Source organism: Diadema setosum, chromosome 9 (assembly GCF_964275005.1).
Source record: "Diadema setosum chromosome 9, eeDiaSeto1, whole genome shotgun sequence".
NCBI lineage: Eukaryota > Metazoa > Echinodermata > Echinoidea > Diadematoida > Diadematidae > Diadema > Diadema setosum.
In genome coordinates, this window is record NC_092693.1 from 38,881,370 (window position 1) to 38,901,403 (window position 20,034).

At 36.4% G+C, this 20,034-nt stretch overlaps 1 protein-coding gene across 1 annotated transcript in view; it reads right to left on the reverse strand.

Moving 5' to 3' along the window:
* The window catches only part of LOC140233386 (piezo-type mechanosensitive ion channel component 2-like), a 122,372-nt gene that overhangs the window by 82,645 nt on the left and 19,693 nt on the right, over nt 1-20,034 (reverse strand). The window contains exons 7-8 of the mRNA XM_072313492.1: nt 5,846-5,854; nt 631-693 (exon numbers count right to left, since the gene is read on the reverse strand). Of these exons, the coding sequence (XP_072169593.1) occupies nt 631-693; nt 5,846-5,854 (72 nt within the window). The remainder of the gene's footprint in view (nt 1-630; nt 694-5,845; nt 5,855-20,034) is intronic.

The window sequence follows — 20,034 nt, forward strand, 5'->3', positions numbered from 1 at the left end:
AAAAGTGTTTCACAATTTTGCTATCTACGACCAGCACACATTTCTACACTTCCTACAAAATATTATCGTCAGAAATTCATAGATGAAATTACCACACAAAATGTCACTTTTGGCTACAGGTAAGCGACCTTGAACCTTGAGGGATTCTGCCCAAAATCTAATCAGCATAATTTTATATACATCATATGCAGCATGCCTGAACCAGGCACAAAGAAAATCTATCAAGAGATTTTACTTTAATTGCAATAACAATATTTGGATGGATTGACAGACAAATGAACAAACAGATGGACTGATAGACGGATGGACGGACAACCCAAATACAGAATGCCTCCGGCACCTGTTGGGTGGTAGACACTGAAAGCAATGTGCGCATCATTATCATGGTTTCCAAATCACTGTCAAATGTTATCAATATTAATCATCTGAAATGATTTTTCTAGAAGCAAATTTCATCCTGATATTGACAGAAGAGAGGAAGACTAATGGTGACCATTATAACAGTCATGAATAACAGCAGAGATGCTTTAAATTCTCCCTTGAGATGAGCTCATGGAAACCAGATGGATAATATATGCAGAGCACCAAAACCCAGTGAAATGAAGTCAAATAGATTAAAAAGAAATATACCTGTTTTTCACCATCTCTGGGCTTTCTGCCTTTTTTCTTGTGTCTGACAAATTCAACATATTCCTGTTGAGGAAAAGAACATAAGCAAACGTAAAATGCATTTCACAGGGACATCGATTTATGACAAGACAAATACATACTCAAGCTGTTTGTATACTCAAACAAACAAACACAGCTTTGAAGTTATCAATATAGCTTGAGCTACATGTAAGCTTCAATCCCACCAAACTGGCAAAGGAAGAGCAATATGCATGTTTAGTGAAAACATGGAAAGCTGCACAAATTCTATTCGCACGAGACATTGATTGCACACATGATCTGTGAGGATGCATAAAAACAAGACAGGAAAAAAAAACTGATATATTTTAAATTAGATTATATGTTGAAAAAAAGTCTGTCTCCATAAATTGTGGATGAATTTTTAGGTAATGATGAATACACTGATGTGGATATGATCCACATGCTTTCATATGTTGTATTTGTACTGATTTCATGTGCATTGCCATCTGCTGGATATATTGCATGGAAGCAAACAAACATCCATAGCTTTTCAGATGGGCAAAAAAATAAACTTTTTTTGCTGATGGACATAATCAACATTAGTGAGGACCCTTTCATTAGAAACAAAACAATGAAGATGATAATAATGATGATTATGAAAATAATGATTTAATTTGATAATTCTTTTTTTCATTTAGTTTACTTTTATCTGTGATTTTTATCTGTGATTTCATTTCCCCTTTACGTTACTGGATAGAATTGTTCGTAAACCTGGGCTTTCAGTTTGCTGAAAATCTTCATATTTTACAAAAATGAAAGAACAAGTCCTTCTCATAAAGATCCAGCACACCAAATCACAGATCATTGGTTTACTGTACTGTTGAGTTGGTCTTATAGGTAGTGTGCCCAGATTACACCCTTGTACATGACATTGTGGGTGTTTAACCACCTTATTGGAAGAAAAGATGCACAAATATTCAGGAGTTCTATACTTGGGAAGTCCTACAAATTGAGACATTCCACAACAAAACATCTCAGGAAATCCCAAGGAAATGTGACTGCACTTTTAAAGCTTGTGATCCTTGGCATCAGTAATAGCTCACATTGGACTAATGCTGATGAAGTGTGTGTGTGTGGGGGGGGGGGGAAATAAAAAGTGAATGAGACTTTTGTTACTTAAGCTGGAATCTGATGTATTACACAGAACAAATACTACAGCTTATGGTGATATACACAACCCTTAGATATAGTGACTTGACACTAGTGGATATGCAACTTGTTATTTTGGTTCAGACCTTGAAGTTTCTGACTGCTAAATTGTTGAAGCAGTCTGCAGTACATTTTGACCTGTATTTTGATGCCACTGGCAATTTCCTGTAGCAACACCTTGATGGCACTGAAAGAAGGCTGAGATGAGAGAGCTTCCTTCTTAACCCTTTGAGGACTAGCTCATTTTGCTATAGCACACATTTCCTATAGACACACTGTAAAAACATCGGTGTTAGATTTAACACCACGGATGTTAAATCTCACACCGATCAAGCTTCAATAGCGGACCACACCCACAGGTGTAGAAAATGTATTGTGATGGTGATAAAAAGGGTTCACCTGGCACTTCGTGGTGTTAATTTGACACTGTGGCTGGTGATACTTTTGACACTGGGCTAGAGTTAATTCAATAATGACACCGCATGGTGTTGATTTGATATTGGTGGTGTTAATTTCAATGGTATAACACCCGTCCAGCTTCAATAGGAGACCACACCAACTGGTGTTACTGTGGTGTAAATGTGTTTACACGTTTTTTCAAAAAGTAAGTGCTTTATCGGAAAATTCTTTATCTTTTTGTTGAAGTTCAAAATCAACAAGAAGTGCAGTAACTAAGAAACTATTCAAAAAACAGTTTTAAATTTTGAAATGACACCCGGAGGTGTTAATCTAACACCATGAATGAGCACCGGAAATTGAACACCAGCTCGGTGTTTCATATTTAACACCGGACTTTTTGCAGTGCACCTGCCGAGTACCACGTATACCCAGGACTAGTCTTTAATGGGTTAAAAGGGCTTGACACTATTTTTTTCTCTCTCTCTCTCCAGTGGCCTATTTGGACCACTAAAATCTTTAAATCTGAAATTTTGATGGCTTGAAAAAGAAATGCAGTGTCCCAAAATACACAAAACATAACAATCCATTTTGAATCTCAAGTGCCCAATCAGGCCACCACAAGATAGCCTTTTTGGAAATTTGGTGGCCCAACATTAATTTTTAGTGACCCCGGGCCACTGCTTAATGTCGAGCCCTGCTTAAACGTGGCATTGTGAAACTAGAATACACACATGGATATACACTCATATACAGGTTGATCTGTAGATGAATTAAAATATATGGACAGATTGATACATTCATTAACATATCAAACAGAGAGAGAGAAAGACAGTCATGTACAAGCACACTATGATATGAAAGCTAAAATATCATAACTGGTAGGATGACATTTATGATGTATGAGCCAATACTATCAATGATATTGCATTTGATATTCCTTACCCTTCAATAAATGAATCATATAGTAAGGAAGTATTTGCAGTATGGTCCAACCTTCATGTATTTAGGCAAACAACAGTGTGCAAATTTTATAGTTGAGAAAACAGTCAGACTATGTACATAGTCATTAGAGTTGAACTTTAACCTTGCATTAATAAAAATTGTCTGCATTACCGCTGGAAGAATCCAATTCACTTAAAATTGTCTATAAAATACCCTATTTAGTATTTTCACCTTCATTCCAACAAATTTTTATGTGGTGGTATGGATCTTTTATGTGGTGGTATGGATCTTTTATTCAATGTTGCTGTATTTGCAGAACTCTCATTTCAAGTATATAACCTAACATGATTGTATGTACACATGCACACATACTTCTTAACATAATACAATCATAATCATACAGTAACATAGCAGTAGTTTGCTGCATTGACTCTGAAACCCATATGTGGCATACACTGTATATGGATGACCCTTGTAGTTGAAAAAAAAAATTAATGCAAACAGCTTGAGCAGAGAATAGTGTGTGCGTTGATTTGATACAGACTGCGTCTTAAAGGTTTCGAACTCTTTGTCCGCTTCGGACAATGGCAGGGGCAGCGACATTGGTACGGGAGGTCAAATCTGGGGGTGGAAACTGGATTTTGCAGATTTTCCTGCCTTATTATGCAGCAGACAGCATATAGGAGGCCGAGGGCGGAGAAAGCGTCAGCGACAAAACATCTCTAGAAGGAGAGATTAACAACCATTGAATCTGCACACTATACTATGCAAGGACACTCGGCAGTAGCATATTGTGCAGAAGGGATCTTTTCTGCTCCTGTGCTGAAAATATCTTTTTGAAGGATCATATTCGTTTTTATCAAAATTTACTCATTGGCAGAAATCCACATTTCTGCCAAAGAGTAAATTTATTCTGGAAATATCTTTTTGAAAGATCATATTCATTTTCATCAAAATTTACTCTTTGGCAGAAATCCATATTTTCTTCCAAAAAGTAAATTTATGCTGAAAATATCTTTTTGAAGTACGTGTATCATATTCAGTTTCATCAAAATTTACTCTTTGGCAGATGTAAAAGTCCACATTATCTCTAAACACATGCAATTCATGATACAATCTTAGGAAGAAATGATTGTACTTACATGATTATGATGTCGTGCCTTTAAAATATGACAATTTATGTATTAAATACCACAAAACGGCAGTGTTTTCAACCAAACATCTGTATTGTAGATAACAAAAATGTGGAATATTTTGTGGTGGGCATTTTCACACATTTGCATTATGATGTGATACCAGTGCAGAAGTAAAGGCGGCTAAATACACTGACTGATACATTTCATCTAAAACACACATAATAAACCTCATTCTGCAGTGAAAATTTCATTTTGTTGAAATTTGTTTTTGTTTTGTTGTTTTGTTTTTCATTTCATGCTGTATGATAAACCTACTGCATGCAACTACAACACACATTGCCTACTCACCTACAGGTACAGTGAATAATACGTGAAGTATTCAAACTTTTTGCACTTAAATGTGTTGTAGTGATGTACATGACATGTGCATATGGGAGCACTGTGGTACAAATCCTTGTTAAATCCTTCAAGCATGAAGAGATTAGACTTTTAGTTTTGTGTGCCTATAGTTGGATGATTAGGATTAATGATGGATTACAACATAAAGTTAAATGGCTCTCACAGCATGAAGATGCTGGAAACTCTGTGAAATAATATGACATGCTGTTAGCACAATAAGGATGAAAGTGAAATAAAACTCTAGCAAATATGATCACAAAGTTAATATTTATTTTATTGGCATTAATAGCATTCTATTCCATAATAAAAAGCATTTGACACACTTCCCATTGACACTAATGACATCATGTTAAATGGGATATAATGTTAAATGGGCTAGAACTATTGCCAGTTAGCCACAATTTGCACCAAAGTTGAGACTGCGCAATTGTGTTTGACATTCATCTAAAATGTTCACACTATAATGTAGAACAGTGGTTCAGTTGATACTCCATACTGAAATACAAAATTTATAGTCAGGTATCATCAAATTTGCAAAGTTTGCAGAAAATCTGCTGAATGATGTGTTTCAATGAAATGGTTAAAATAGAGCACTGATGTATTGACATGGGCGAGCGTTCTTTCAGCTATTTTGTCTGTTTATGCAAGCTATATAAGACTCTTTTTTTTCCCTCATGCTTATTGAACTCCCAGCTAACCCCTGTAGAAACTTTCAATCTAAAGCTTCCCAGTGGTTACAATGCATAATTCTTTAAAAGTCCACATAGTAAAGCAAGCTGCAAGAAGCTCCAATATAACACATATTGACAGAGAAATCTCAATGAACTGAATTGCTGCTGTGGTTATAAAAAGTGTGTCTAAACACCCACTCACAAGACTTTATTGACACAGGGTTTGTTTGATAAAATGCTGTCGCTGACTCTTACCCCATGCAATGAATGCTACCCTGCGACTAAAAAGCAGGCTGACTACAATGCCACATCAGACTGCACCTTTCTGCATTGCGACCTCATAAAAGGATAGTATACGTGGATTTCGGTCACATATTTCTGATCCCGGTCACATATTTTTTATCCCAAAGTCATATCAACAAACATCCCATTGGCAAACAACAATGAACAGTTTTCTACCCTGGAATGCTGTAAGCTATCTAAATCCCTAGAATAGTTTTGGAGATACATATCTCTTCTCTTTTACAAAAATATGTCTCAAACTCACCACTGTATGACGGACCAATGAACCTACAGGTCTGTACGAATTGCTTCATTAAAAGGGAATACTGGTATTATATGTTGGTTGGTCATGAGCCCATGTTTAACCTCGGGCACTGCAGTGCTGCTATTGCTATTATAATTGCTCTTGTTATTGTCTACAAGGACTTTTAACAAGCATTCTCACTATTCAAAGATTAAATTGAGAGGTTGGCAGGAAACTAATTTCGGTCACTTGCAAATTATTATGTGGGGTCTCAACTAAAATAGGCTTTTTAGTGAGCCCATGACAAGGGGACAGACTTTCATGACTGGAGTAGTACCACCCTATCAGCTACTGGTGATATACCTGCATCTTTTTACCACGTGGCACGACACAAAATATTTGAGAAGTGATTGCGTAACCGACAGAAACCGTCATTATATTTCGGGCGCATAATTACGAAGAAAGAAGGGCGAGTTAACTGATCATCAAAATTTATGATATTACTGGCGTCAAACAAACTTTTTTCCTTTTTTATCACAATGGCAGACTGTGCCTCAATGGTGATAACCTCAAAGGAAAGCAGAAATACTCTTTGTCTTAACCCTTTGAGGAGTTGATTTTTGCTTATAATAAGCATTTCCATAGGCACCTGCTAAGTATACTGAGGACTAGTCCTCAATGGGTTAAAGACCCTGTATCATGGATATACCATGAAGTGAAAGGGCTGGCCCAGCTTACATATATTTGAGAATCCCTGCAACAAACTATGTACAGATTTATCACTGATTTCTGCATAAATACATACACTGCCAAAGAATTTCGACTGGAGTCAACTGTTACAGACGACGTGTACACATCGATGCACATTATATTCGCCAACACACGGCAGACAGGTGTTATTTGTGAGTTTTAAGTCCCATAACATCATGAATTGTATCATTTTACATACAGTGTGGAGAGCCTCAATGTGTAAAATCAACTCGATAGGAATGGAAAGCTTTTTTTTTTTTTTTTTTTTTAGGTTCCAGTTCTGAATCATTCTACCATGAAATAAAAAAGGTATGTACCTCTACAAGCATCAAAAGTGCAGCAAACAGCTATAATAGACCAGAGGTAGAGTGAAAAAAAAAAAAAGTTTTGAAAAAAATGCTGCACAGAAATTGTCTGGAGCAAACATTCATTGGCAAATTTCAGTCCTGCTGTTTGCCGTCTGATCAGACACGTGTATATCTTTGCCCTTAACCTAGAGTGAAATATACCAGATGGTGCCGTGTTCTGTTAAAGCCATAGTGTGGCTTCACCAACGAGCCATTACTTTGATAAAAAGTATCTCAATCTGGGTATGGCTGATACAGCAACTTTTCATCTACCCCAAAATCTAGTTTATGGCAAGAACAAAAAATTATGTAACTTGCAGTAAACAATACAATATGCTCACAACCATCTCAATTGACATGGGTATAATGTTACTAGAAAAAAGTTACAGGTGCCATTATCTTTCAGTTATATAACAAACACACACTTGTCAAATTAATATTAATGCCAAAATTTTATATCTAGTTTGATAGATTCTCTTTTTGTATTGTATCTATTGAAAAAAAAAATAGAAATGCCACATTCTGATATGAGGTACTCCAAATTCGTAGCAATGTTCACACACACCAAAATCAATGGTTTTCAGACATTGATTTTGCAACACAATGCAAAAATTATGAATTCTTTATGTGGGAATGGGCCTTGTAAATGCAGCTTAAAGAGCAGCTGCTTTTGCGTTCATTGATAAAAGGAGGGGACTAGCTAGCAGCCATATGTTGCCTAGCAATAACGATACATGCATTTCCATTCCAGTGTCAGATTCAGCTAAACAAGCTGACCGATGGATAAAACTCTGCATACAATATTGGAAAGAGCCCCATGCACAGACATTAGAGCTGGGCTTGCTTTTTCAATACCCAGCAAAATAACTGCACTGGCAACGTATATAATAATTGACAAGCAATGGTGTGATAGACAATCAGATATATTTCAGGCACATATACTCAGACTTAATTTGCAATATTACTGTTTTTTCACAAAGAATTTCACAGACGACCTGTAATATAGCAAAATGCACTGCAGAGGCTTTATACGTCATCAATTATGATGTCATAGACATACAACAATGTATGAGGCATAGAAATACTTGCTCAGTAAGAGATCAAGGGAATACATACACTCCAAAAATGGAAGATTTGTAAAATTCTTTATTTTACTTCTATGGTATCACACATTGCTGTAGAATTTCCTGCCAGAGAGAGCATCTCACATGCAATGGTATATTTTTGGTTGAGATGAGGATCCAGCTTTTAACTTTTTGTGAGATATATAGAAGCCATGTTTGAAATATTAAAAAGCATATAATTCTAAGAGGATTTCAAAGTTTATTTGATGAAAATCAGTTTTGATATGGCTGAGATATCCAAAACAGGAAAAAAAAAAAATCTTTGACTGTGGGTCCTACCTTTTATTAAGATTGATTTGTTTTGGATATCTCAGCTATTTCAAATTCAATTTTCATTAAATAAATGTTGAATTCCCCTTAGAATTATATTCTCCTTCATATTCCATAACAGGTTTCTCATTATCTCACAAAAAGAGTTGGAAACTTGAAGCTCCCTCTCAACCAAAACTATATCACCCCCTTAAAGGTAGGGAATCCATTTGCATGCCTTAAATGAAGAGTTGTATAAATACAGTGGTATGCTGAAGAGAGTATCATTTTAGAAACTCCCATAAAGTATTGAAAGTGGAAGGTAACATTAAGTACATTTTTTGACCGTTAGATTTTGAATTTAATTTTTTTCGGGGCTCACTGTAAATATTCCAGTACATTACTAGGCTACCTTTGCAGACCCATGCACTGCATATGTGTCCATCATGTATATTTTGTGAAGAAAGTTCATCAAAACTTACAAACATCTCTATATACATTCTTGCCACACACTCTATATGTTATTACATCAGCTCTTATACTTTTAGATTTGTGTTTACAGATAAGAAAGATACAGAAGACTGCAACAAAAAGGCTTAAGTGTGGCTGACACACAGAACTTCTGAGTAGTTGAGTTTTGTGCATTATTCAAACTGTAGATAACTGTTGACTTCCAAATTTCTCAGCAGTGGCCTAAACAAGTCCCCTGAGGTTCATATTTAATGTTTTGCTACATTTTTGGAGGTCTGTAAAAGGTATCCCCTACCTTTAAATGTGAAAGGGGTATAAATCTCTTTAGATGATCTGTCACATCTCTGCTAACACCAAAATTTATGGTCAGTGCTCCATTACAGCTGAGTGGACATTACTGACTGCAAAGAGTGGACTTACAGCTACACTAGTCATATGATCAGAACTCTTGTTAATAAACACACAAGGTCCATTCACACATGAACTACTAGTATCTGTTTTTCCATTGTGAAGTTAATAGATTTTATTGCTACCATTCACACATGGCCAAAACACTAATTCGCACGTATGCCAATTAACTTTAAATCTCAGAATTGTGCATGCCTGAACAATTACCAGAGCATGACCCTGGGAACCCTCATCTCCTCAAACCAATTCATCTCAACATGACAAGTGCTACAAGTCAGACCTAGTATGGCGTGTGTTGCATTGTGGGATTAAAGGGATGGTACAGTATTGGTGGAGATGAGAATTGGCTTTTTGCGAGATGCCAAGAAAACACTCATGAAATAGTACAGAGCATACCATTTTAAGAGGAATTCAAAGTTTATTTGATGAAAATCGGGTTTGGAATGACTGAAACATCCAAAAACAAAGGAAAACAAAGCAATCGTAATAAAGTGTGGGTCCCACACTTATTACAATCGCTCTGTTTTGGATATCTCAGCCATTTCAAAACCAATTTTCATCAAATAAATGTGGAATTCCTCATGGAATTACATGCTCTTTCATATTTCATACGAGGTTTTTCATTATCTCACCAAAAATGTTAGAAACCTGAAATTAGGTCTCAACCAAACCTATTTGATCCCTTTAAAGTAACTCCATTTTTTTCCATGCTGTGTTCACACACAATGCAAAAGAAAAATGAAGATCGATTCATTTTTGTATCGCGATTCAAATGTCGGTAATTAGTGATTCTATTGCGTCCATGCACAATTATTTGTGAAAACCATTAATTTTGGGTGTGTGTGAACGGGCTTGCAATCATGCTTTTACTGGACGCCCTGAGAGTATAACCTTCATTTGGTGTACATCTTAATTACTTTAACACGGCTTCCTGATGCATGACTGATACCCCTTTCCCGCTGAAGAAAATCTTCCCCGGGGGCACCTGGGGGCATCCGGGGAACCCCGCAGTGTGAAAGGTCACTCGGTTGGAACCTAGGGGAAGCCTAGGTGAAACACCGATGAAATTTTGGGCAATTTTTACCCGAGAAGCGTCCTGGGTAAACTCCGATAGTTCAACGGGAAATCACCCGGTGGTTCACCGAGAGCGCCCAGCGTGAAAGGTTGTCTCGGTGAAACACCGGGGAAAATATGCAGATTATGTCAAAGGTCATGTTTTGTTTCTGGTCATGCACACGTTTTCAGCTAGCTAGCGCGCACTCGACCTCCCAAATCCACACGTACAGGGTACTAGTAATTCGTGTTTGTAAACATACTAGTACACTCGACACTACATACTGTATGTCGTTGTTTTGCATCGTGCTGTGGATTGTATTGTTTAATTAGTACGCCGTGTATACATATACAAAGCTGATACGTGTATAGGTTTACAGTGTACTTGATCGATTTGATGCGTCCTCCCTTTTCGTCTTCCTCTAGTGTCTAGCTCTTAACTCTTTCAGTAAAGTCTGATACAGTCCGCCTCTTGCTTGATTTTTTCGTATTTTGTGCTTTTCTCGTCAAGTGCTGGGTTTACAGTGTGCAGGAGAAATCCGTTGACGTTTTGTGCTGTTGAAATTTGAGGGAATTTTGCAAACGGCTGGGGGGTGTTTCACAAAGCCGTTCTTAAAGTTAAGAAGGACTTAAGTGCGACTGGTGATCAGTTCTTGCGTGCTATACTTATCAGAATCTCAATAATTCAGCACAAGAACTGATCACCAGTCGCACTTAAGTCCTTCTTAACTGTAAGAACGGCTTTGTGAAACACCCCCCTGGAGTGTGGACCAAAGACGAAGAGAGAGTACGTAGCGAGGCAGCAGTGAACGAAGAACTGAGCGGGACGTCGGCTGACGCTGCCGCGTACGAGTCCCTCCTCCGAAAACTTGCTGAACATGGGATCGAAAAAACCAAATCGCAGATGCACAACAAACTCAAGTACATAAGATCACCCACGTTGCGAGCAGAAAACCCGTCTAGGGGAAAGTTTCACCGAGAGCAGTGTGAAACGACGGCACTCAAACTTTCACCGAGAGGTTCCCCGGTGAATTCACCGCGGAACCTCTCGGTGGTTCACCGAGACGGGCAGCGGGAAAGGGGTATGAGTCTTTCCTGTATCTTATGCTTTAGAACTGAATCTGTAATCAAAAGTCAACCTGCTGGGAGAAGGGACTGCGGAGAATCTTCATTATTTGATTGAACTTGATTGAAGGGTGAGTGTTTCACTGCACTGAGCTGTATATCAATCTTTTCCCAAAGACACCTGCTATGTGATGGAAACACACAGGGAGGGGGCAGATACCTCATATAAGTGGTACTGGTATAGTAGTTAGTGCAATAGGTTACAGTCTTGCAAAATCAAGGAAACTATATTTCTTCATAAAATAGGGTGGTGGATAGTGTTCTTTATATATTACATTACATGTACATTATGAAGTACACAGTACAGTGGATATTTGTAATGAAATGTTTTTGTTGTAAAAGAAAATTATGTATGATTTATCACCTTTATATCAACAGGACATTACTGACCCTTGATGCCAAATTCATCAAAATTTACACAGATCTGCTACTAGAACAGCCAGGTAAATGTAACCACGTAGTTATATTTCCATCAAATCATCTGGTATAACCTAGCCACTTCATATGGATCACCCCAACACTTTACTTCCTGTCTTTCTACATTATAATCTAACTGAATGTCACAGTGAGTTTCACTGAAGTTAGCCCCATTTAAATCCCAACATTGTACTTATTATCATATTATTCCCATAAAAGCAGTATTTTGCATGTGAAGAGAACAAAATTGCTCGAATAAACTTCAAAGGGACTGGCTTATAAATACAATAGAGTATCAACTCTGTCAACATGCCTTTGCAAAAGAAAGTGATAGAAAATTTATGTGTCTCTTGAAAACTCTTCCAGGTATCACGTACATCCAAATGAATTGGCCAGACAAGACATCTCAAATGTATACAAAACTGGAACACAAATTGGCAGATGTGTGATGCCAGAACCAGCTGGTGCAATGATCATTCTAGTCACATGACTCTTTGGGTTTCTCTGTTTGCTTGATGTTGTTGTTGTTGTTTACCTGCAGCTGTCTGGTGGGGAGAAGCATTCAATCGGAGATTGTTCAGAGTGCCAGTGGCATTTCTAGAATGTTGTCATTCCTCGTCCCTACATCTCTGCTCCATTATCTCCACTTTACAAGCATCAAGTTCAATCAGCCACGGATACATCAGCTAACAAGCCAAATCCACAAGACATGCACAGCCACTGAAGCTCTTATTTATACACTCTTTAGAGTGATTTCCATGAAACTTTCTTGACATAATGAAATCTCCATACATGCATATTAAACAAATTACATGAAAGTCTGAAAATTCATATGATCGACCAAGCCACAAAAAGGGAACAAAAAATGCTTCTCAGTATGCCACGAAATACATGTCAGGGTGTTCTCTTGGTAGTGTATGAGATTTGCGTAAGGACAGTGAAAAATACATCTCAAAGGTTTGCAAGAAAGCTTGGGAGATTAACAGGAAGAAAATGATTCTATCTCTGGATAAAACAGAGGAGACATAAACGGACTTTAAGTTTTTAATCCACATACTTAAAAACTAGCAGTATTTTTTGTATACGTACATCACTTGTATCACGGTAGTTGTCTCAAGAGCCACAACAGTAATCTTATATGGGGTAATGAATATCATCCCTAAAAAAAAAAATAAAATAAAATATGGCAGAAAACCATGGCAGAAAGTATAGAAAAAAAATCAGTATTGCTTTTGAAAATGTAGCATTAAAATGCTTTTCAAATGTTGCTGGCAGTATGTTTTGCAGTATACATGGAGATGACATGAAAGAGAACAATGATTTTGATTACTAATTTTGCTTCAAAGACGCACATAATCCCCTGGCAAAGAAAACTTATATCATGCCTAAAATTGATGCAAAATGAAGCATTGTGTGGGATTTATGCATCTCATGCAAAAGATACAGCTTTTCAAATAAAAACTTAAAGATAACTCTGCTCAACTCAAGAAATTATATTAGATGTGATGAAGTTACTTGGAGATGCACTTTCGATGACCTTCAAACATTATCAACTGATCTCTCACTGGGTCGGAATATTCCTTTCAGCAGGAAACGATATGCATGATGGGATAGCCCTCAGCTGGATGCTAGGCCATAATGACAAATTTATTAATTTCAGAGAGCACGCTTGAGCTGAACTTGGTTTTGCAAATTTGGTGACTTTGACATATTTTCTGGATTCACACATGTATTCAATTCACACTTCAGACATACACGGAAACTAAATAATGCATCATTGTCATTTAGACGACTGATTGTGTTACTGTCTGTTAATGACGCTAATCTTTTAAGGTGATCAAGACAATAAATTTGGTTATCTATGACTATAAGCATGATTTCTTCACGATGTGAACATGCATTGTATCACTTTGCATACAGTATATCACAAGTTTGAAGATTCTCGCATTCATACACAAGTAATGAGAACACCCACTCCTTTTTATAAGTACACTGTAGGTGCAATAACATTATCAGTAAAATACTGCTGTATTTTGTAATGTGTAAAACGAATTCACCACATAATACATCACAAAATACTGTGGTATTTAGGCTTGTATTTCAAACTTTGCACTAAAAACGCATGCAGGATTTGAGTGTGAATCATGTCATAAATACCATTGATCATACAGCAGTCTATTTCTCAGGTGACCTAATACACTTTGTTTCTCTTCCCAATACATGTACAAATATTTTATGTTCATGCACAACGCTTACCAGAATACCTGGTATTTCATGAATGAGAATGGTACCATGTAAATTACAGTGGTATACTATTTATTACAACAGCAATTCTAATGTGACTACACCTTATGGCTGATGTTTCTCTTTCAACAAAGTTTTCATCACCACAGTTGGAAAATGTTCTCGCTTTAAAAACATCACTTTAAACTTTACACAAGGAAATAAATTGTGTGATTCATTTTCTTTCCCCTTTAGCTCCAAATGTTTCAATCACCCAATAATGTATGCAATAATAATTTAAATGTTTGCTAGCAAAATGATGTCAATTAGTATTCATATTTGTTGTATTTGACTGGCAATTAATTGGAGTTATGTGTTGACACTGAATAAGGCGGTTGGGCGGAAGAGTTGTGACAAAGTATCACGTTGATAGGATGTACATTTATGTTCGTAGGTGAACAGTCCAGGCACGTAAGGTATGTGGCATCTTCGGTTTCATTCTCATCCCAGTTTGATCTTCACATGATCTGCCAATCTCCAGCTGTCGTTAATATTGATACCCAATATATTAAGAGACAGACATTGACGACATGATGGTCTGAAAACTAATGAGTCAGAATGCTTTTACAAGAACATTCCTCCATGCAGCGATCAGAAGAGTCTGTAAAACCATGGGGATAGGGCACTTGTCCATTTTGATATCACTTTTATAAGTACTGAATAAAATAATTGGAGATCAGATGATGATTGAAACTAAACATAAAGTTCATTAGATTGGGAAGACTGGTATTTACTGGTACATACTCGATTTATGTCATAAAATAATGTTATTCTTACTTGTATTTTGACTTGTCTGTTATCTCTCCTTTTTCATTTTTCCTTTCATCTTTTCCCTTTTGCGCACAGAAACATTGTATTAAGTGCATTACAAATGTAATGTATCATTATTATTATTATTATTATTATTATTATTATTATTATTATTATTATTATTATTATTATCATTATTATTATTATTATTATTATTATTATTATTATCATCATTATCATTATTATTATCATTATCATTGTCATTATTATCATTATTATTCTATTATAATTATTATTTTGATTGCAAAAATTGCTATTGCATCAAAACTTCATAGTTCACAGAATTCAGTCTGAATAATGACAAAGTTAATTGTATCACTAGTCCTCTGTCTTCAGTCCTAATCTCAACTATGTAATTACTATTATATTTCATTTCATATTTGAAAATCCTACAAAATGTACTATTAATATACCTAATATCTCTATATATGTGTGTTCTATTTTATGTAAGGCACCATTTTTTAATGTCTTTACCCCATTCATGCACACTATCAAGGTTTTCTTTTATATTTTCAAGGTAGTCTTCACATCAATTTTCAATAATTATAGCAGATTCAGTTTTGATGGCATAAAAAGATTTCAGGCCATGAATTATTTGAGAGCTTTTAAAATCTGTTGCTTTAAAGAGGTGGTATAGTTTTGATTGAGATGGGGATTCAGATATTAACTTTTTGTGAGTTTTTCTTTTTCAATGGCTGAGATATCCAAGAACAAAGTACAACAAAGAGATCCTAATAAAAGGTGGGTCCCATCTTTTATTAGGTATCCTCTTTGTTTCTGAATATCTCAGCAATTTCAAACCAATTTTCATCAAATAAACTTTAAATTCCTCTTAGAACTGTATGGATCTCTTTCATATTTCAAGAGGTCTTTCATTATATCACAAATATGTTGAACCCCGAAGCCAAATCTCAATCAAAATTATACCATCCCTTTAAGATTTTGTTGCTAACTCGCTGCTGATGTGAGAATCAGACGATTTCATATGTTATCTCCAGTCTACCAGACATGTGGGTCATGGTAACTCGTGCCTAAAATAGTCTTGGCAGACTGTACAGCAAATATAGAACACTCTGGCTGTTTTCACACTGGGTGAGAAACGTAATTGCAATGCTGAGTTACAGTTACGATTAGAATTATTGTCCGTACACACGAAAGAGAAAGGCTTTGCGGATTCTGTGGTTTTGAATTTCAGAGTGAGAAGAGGAGGTTTGGCTTCTTTGCAAGTTTTCATCAATCATCCTTGAGCAGTAAGTAGCGTGTGTTCTGACTATACTGCAGCGCGAGCGTTTGAAGATTGCAGTTTTTCTGCGGAAGTGGTTGAAAGGCCACGGTAAGCTCCACCCCCAAAACACGATTGGAGGTCAATCTGCACACAAGACCATTTTGATTCATAATTCTGAAGAATCGTAATTGGAAAACACCTCCAGACTGATTGGAACTATGATTCCAGTTTGCATACACACGGCCAAAATGCGTCATTTGAATTATGATTCTAGCGATCATTATTAGAATCGTGATTCAAATTACTCACTCTCGGTACGTGTGAAAACAGCCCAAGTCGAAACCAGTCTGGATCATGAGCTACAGACGTGTTGCAAAATGGGGGTGGAGCACAATGTTTGTTTGTTTGTTTTTTTTTTCTGATTTGTGCGAATCTTGTCAGGTGGCGTTTATGGAGTAGACCAAGGAAACTGGAGAAATCGTGCAGAGCGTGTCTGAGCAATTGTACTACAGAGCTGGTTCTATACAGCTTTCTTTTCTTTCTGTCATAGCTCTATGGTGCTGATTCATCAAAGAAGGTCTTGTATGCTTGTATATCATTATTCAGTTTTATTCTGGGATTCCATGGCACTGTGCTGAAGTCTGTATGCAAATTGACATGTGGCAATATGATGTGCACAAACAAGCAAAGAAAAACAACCCAAAAACTACATTTCTACCCTGTTCAAGGAAATACATGTTGAAAGATTTCTGTTGGAAAGGGAAAAAATAAATGAATGAATACTCTCATTCTGACAACAAAAAAAAAATTGTGAAAAGTTTTGCATGACTGAGGGTGAAGTCAATGTGAATTTGTTGTGTCAAATGGTAGAACATTGCTCAGCCTGGGATATTAGTACTCACACACATAAGTGAAGCTTACTAGCGTAACCTGTGCTTATATGCATTCAATGCACTTTACGATTTCTTGGGAGATCGCATGCACCACACTGTACTGTCACATTGGTATTATGAATACAAAGGAGCACACAATCACATGATATCATAAATACAACTAAACGTAATGTTATGATAAATACAAGCCGAAGAACAGTTTTCATCTGCTTTAAACATTTGCACTTGAAAGGCCTGAAATTCGCTAGAAATAGAAATGTAACTTCAATGCCATCAGCACTTTTAAGATTGAAAAAAAAAAATACACAGAAACTTCCACTCCAATGATTGTCAGATCTGAAAGGACTAAGTACTTCATTCCTGAAAACTAAATGGGAAATATGGCTGGCAGAAAAGTACACAAATCACTCCTACACAGTATTCTGAATACTGAATGAGTTCAGCACTCACAAGGTGCTAAGTCCAGTCAGATTCATAATCCTGTACTGCTTCTAATCATATCATGTTAGAGTGCAACAATAAACAAAGACAAATGGAACCACTCTTTAGTAGCAGAGGGTCGTTGGCGCAGTGTAAAGTCCTGGTGAACAACAACCTTCTGGCACTAAACTGACAGTTTGGCATGACAAGGTTTACAGATTCATATTCCTGTATTGCTTCCAATCCTATCATGTTAGAATGCCACAATAAACACACACAAATGGAACCGCTCTTCAGTAGCAGAGGGTCGTTGGCGCAGTGTAAAGTACTGGTGAGCAATAACCTTCCCGCACTAAACTGACAGCTCGGCATGACAAGGTTTACACATGCAATGTTAGGCGCTGGTGGGAGTGGGCATATCACATGATAAGGATATATAATTTACACAAACTTCGTGTTTTGTGTTATTTGAAGTTGTTTAAAAAACTTTGTGTTTGCACAGTTTTGGTAGAGAAAAAGTTAGTGGTCGGGAGACTTGTGTAACGAGCAGCTACACCGTACTCAGGGCTGCCAATACATCTACTCTATCGAAATCAGGGAGGTTAAAAATAAATGTCAGTCGGGAGATATTCTTATGCCACATGCATCTTGGAGGGCGATAATAATTCCCCAATTTGAGGAGACTTGCTCTCATTACTGGAATTACATTACATAGAATGATTTAATTATTATTTTTTTTATCATAATAGAATTATCTTTAACTTTGACAAGATTTCCATGTGATCTCCTGACTGCTAAATTGTATAAATCAAACTGATAGGATCTAATTATGGCAATTGACATTTGTAAATGTGGGATAAGCTATTACCAGTGAAAGTAGTGCAAAAAAAAAATGCAAATTGGCTTGCTTCTTGCACTTGACTTTACCTTCATATCATACTGCTATTTCTTGTTTGTTCTCATAAAAGTGCAAATGTAGATAGTTCTGTTAAAAAATTTGTTTGTACTTTGAAAACATCCAATTGGTCTCTAAAAAGCTGAAATTTTCTGAACTTCCACTCTGAATAAAACTTCTCTCCATGTTCCATTAAAATAAGGTTTACTCCCATTTTGTAGGATTTTGTCCAATTCTAGGTAAATGATACTGCAACAAGTGTCTGAATACGATCATGCAAATATGTTTATTCGTAGAATTAAGATTTTGCAATTTTGCAGCGAGAGTAAATATGAGATATCTGTATATGCTTGTTTAAAGACTTGAGCTGATCTATTTCTTCTTTTTCAACTCTCCAAAAACAAAGTAGCCTGTAGAATAAACTACCGACTGTTTGCATTGATGAGCAGCCAACTATGAGATCATAAGGGCTAAGGTATCTTTCAGCATCACAGACTAAATAAAAACTGACAAAGATATTGAAATGCACTCATGATCATTTCAAATCAAGGTTGTGAATGCTTGGCAATCTACTTCAAGTGGGAGAAGCTGACTTTTGATATGAATGTGAGCCAGATTACATAATTGAATTACATAATCTGATTAATAAATAGGTCGGCATGTCATGATAAAACATAAATAGCAAATGACATTTGGGTTGGCGTAATGAAATTTGCTTGTTTTTCAGGTACAGATGATTCTTAAGAGTTCATCTGATTGGTTAAAGACTGAACTTAAAGCTTTCTTCTTCAATCAGAATGATAGCTTTTGGAATGAAAACAATGTGTGTTTAAATTATTGTGAACAAAAAAAAAAAGAAAGGAGAAAGGTATGAACCTTGACTTGGCAACATGTAGCATGTTGTGAGCATGGTACATATTGATGAAAAACAATTCATAGTCTGTGTTTCCAAGAGCCTTGGTGGAAGCATAGCGCTGGGATACACATACTTTCATTATTTGCTACCTGCAATTTGAAGAAACTTCACAGTAGGGCCTACACAAGTGACCATGCATATTAATAGGAGGTGTTCTTCAGGGCTACAACAGCTTTCATTGTGTCGTCTGGGGTGTTATCGTTAAAACAGTAATACTGTGGAAGGCTGTACGGCAGCACTGCGTGGATTTTCTTTTCAGGCAGGCCATTTCACACCACAGCAATGGGTAGCATTGATACTTACCCCCTTCTTGCCCTTTGCGAAGTGGTAAAGTCTTAACTCCCATATTGACTATAATGAATTGAAAGCATATATACAGAGTCACACAAATTGAATATCCCGCCAGGGGAATCCTTGTAACATGGCAATGGACTTCACTTTCCACAATAGAATGAGGAAGAGACCACAGAGAATAATTATAAGGCCAATAACTGACATTCATTCATCATCATGAAATCATATCAAACTAAATGATTTTACTCAATTGTTTATATTGCAAATTACAAAAAAAAAAACTAAATGAAATGTTTTGTAAGCATTTCCCCTTTCTAGCTTCTCCCTTACACTCTCCCCTCCTTTTTATTTATTTTCCCCTTGTTCTTCTAGTTCTTCTTCTCAATAGTTTATCCATTTCCATCAAAGAAGAAAAAGAAAACATGATTAAAAGCGGTACAAG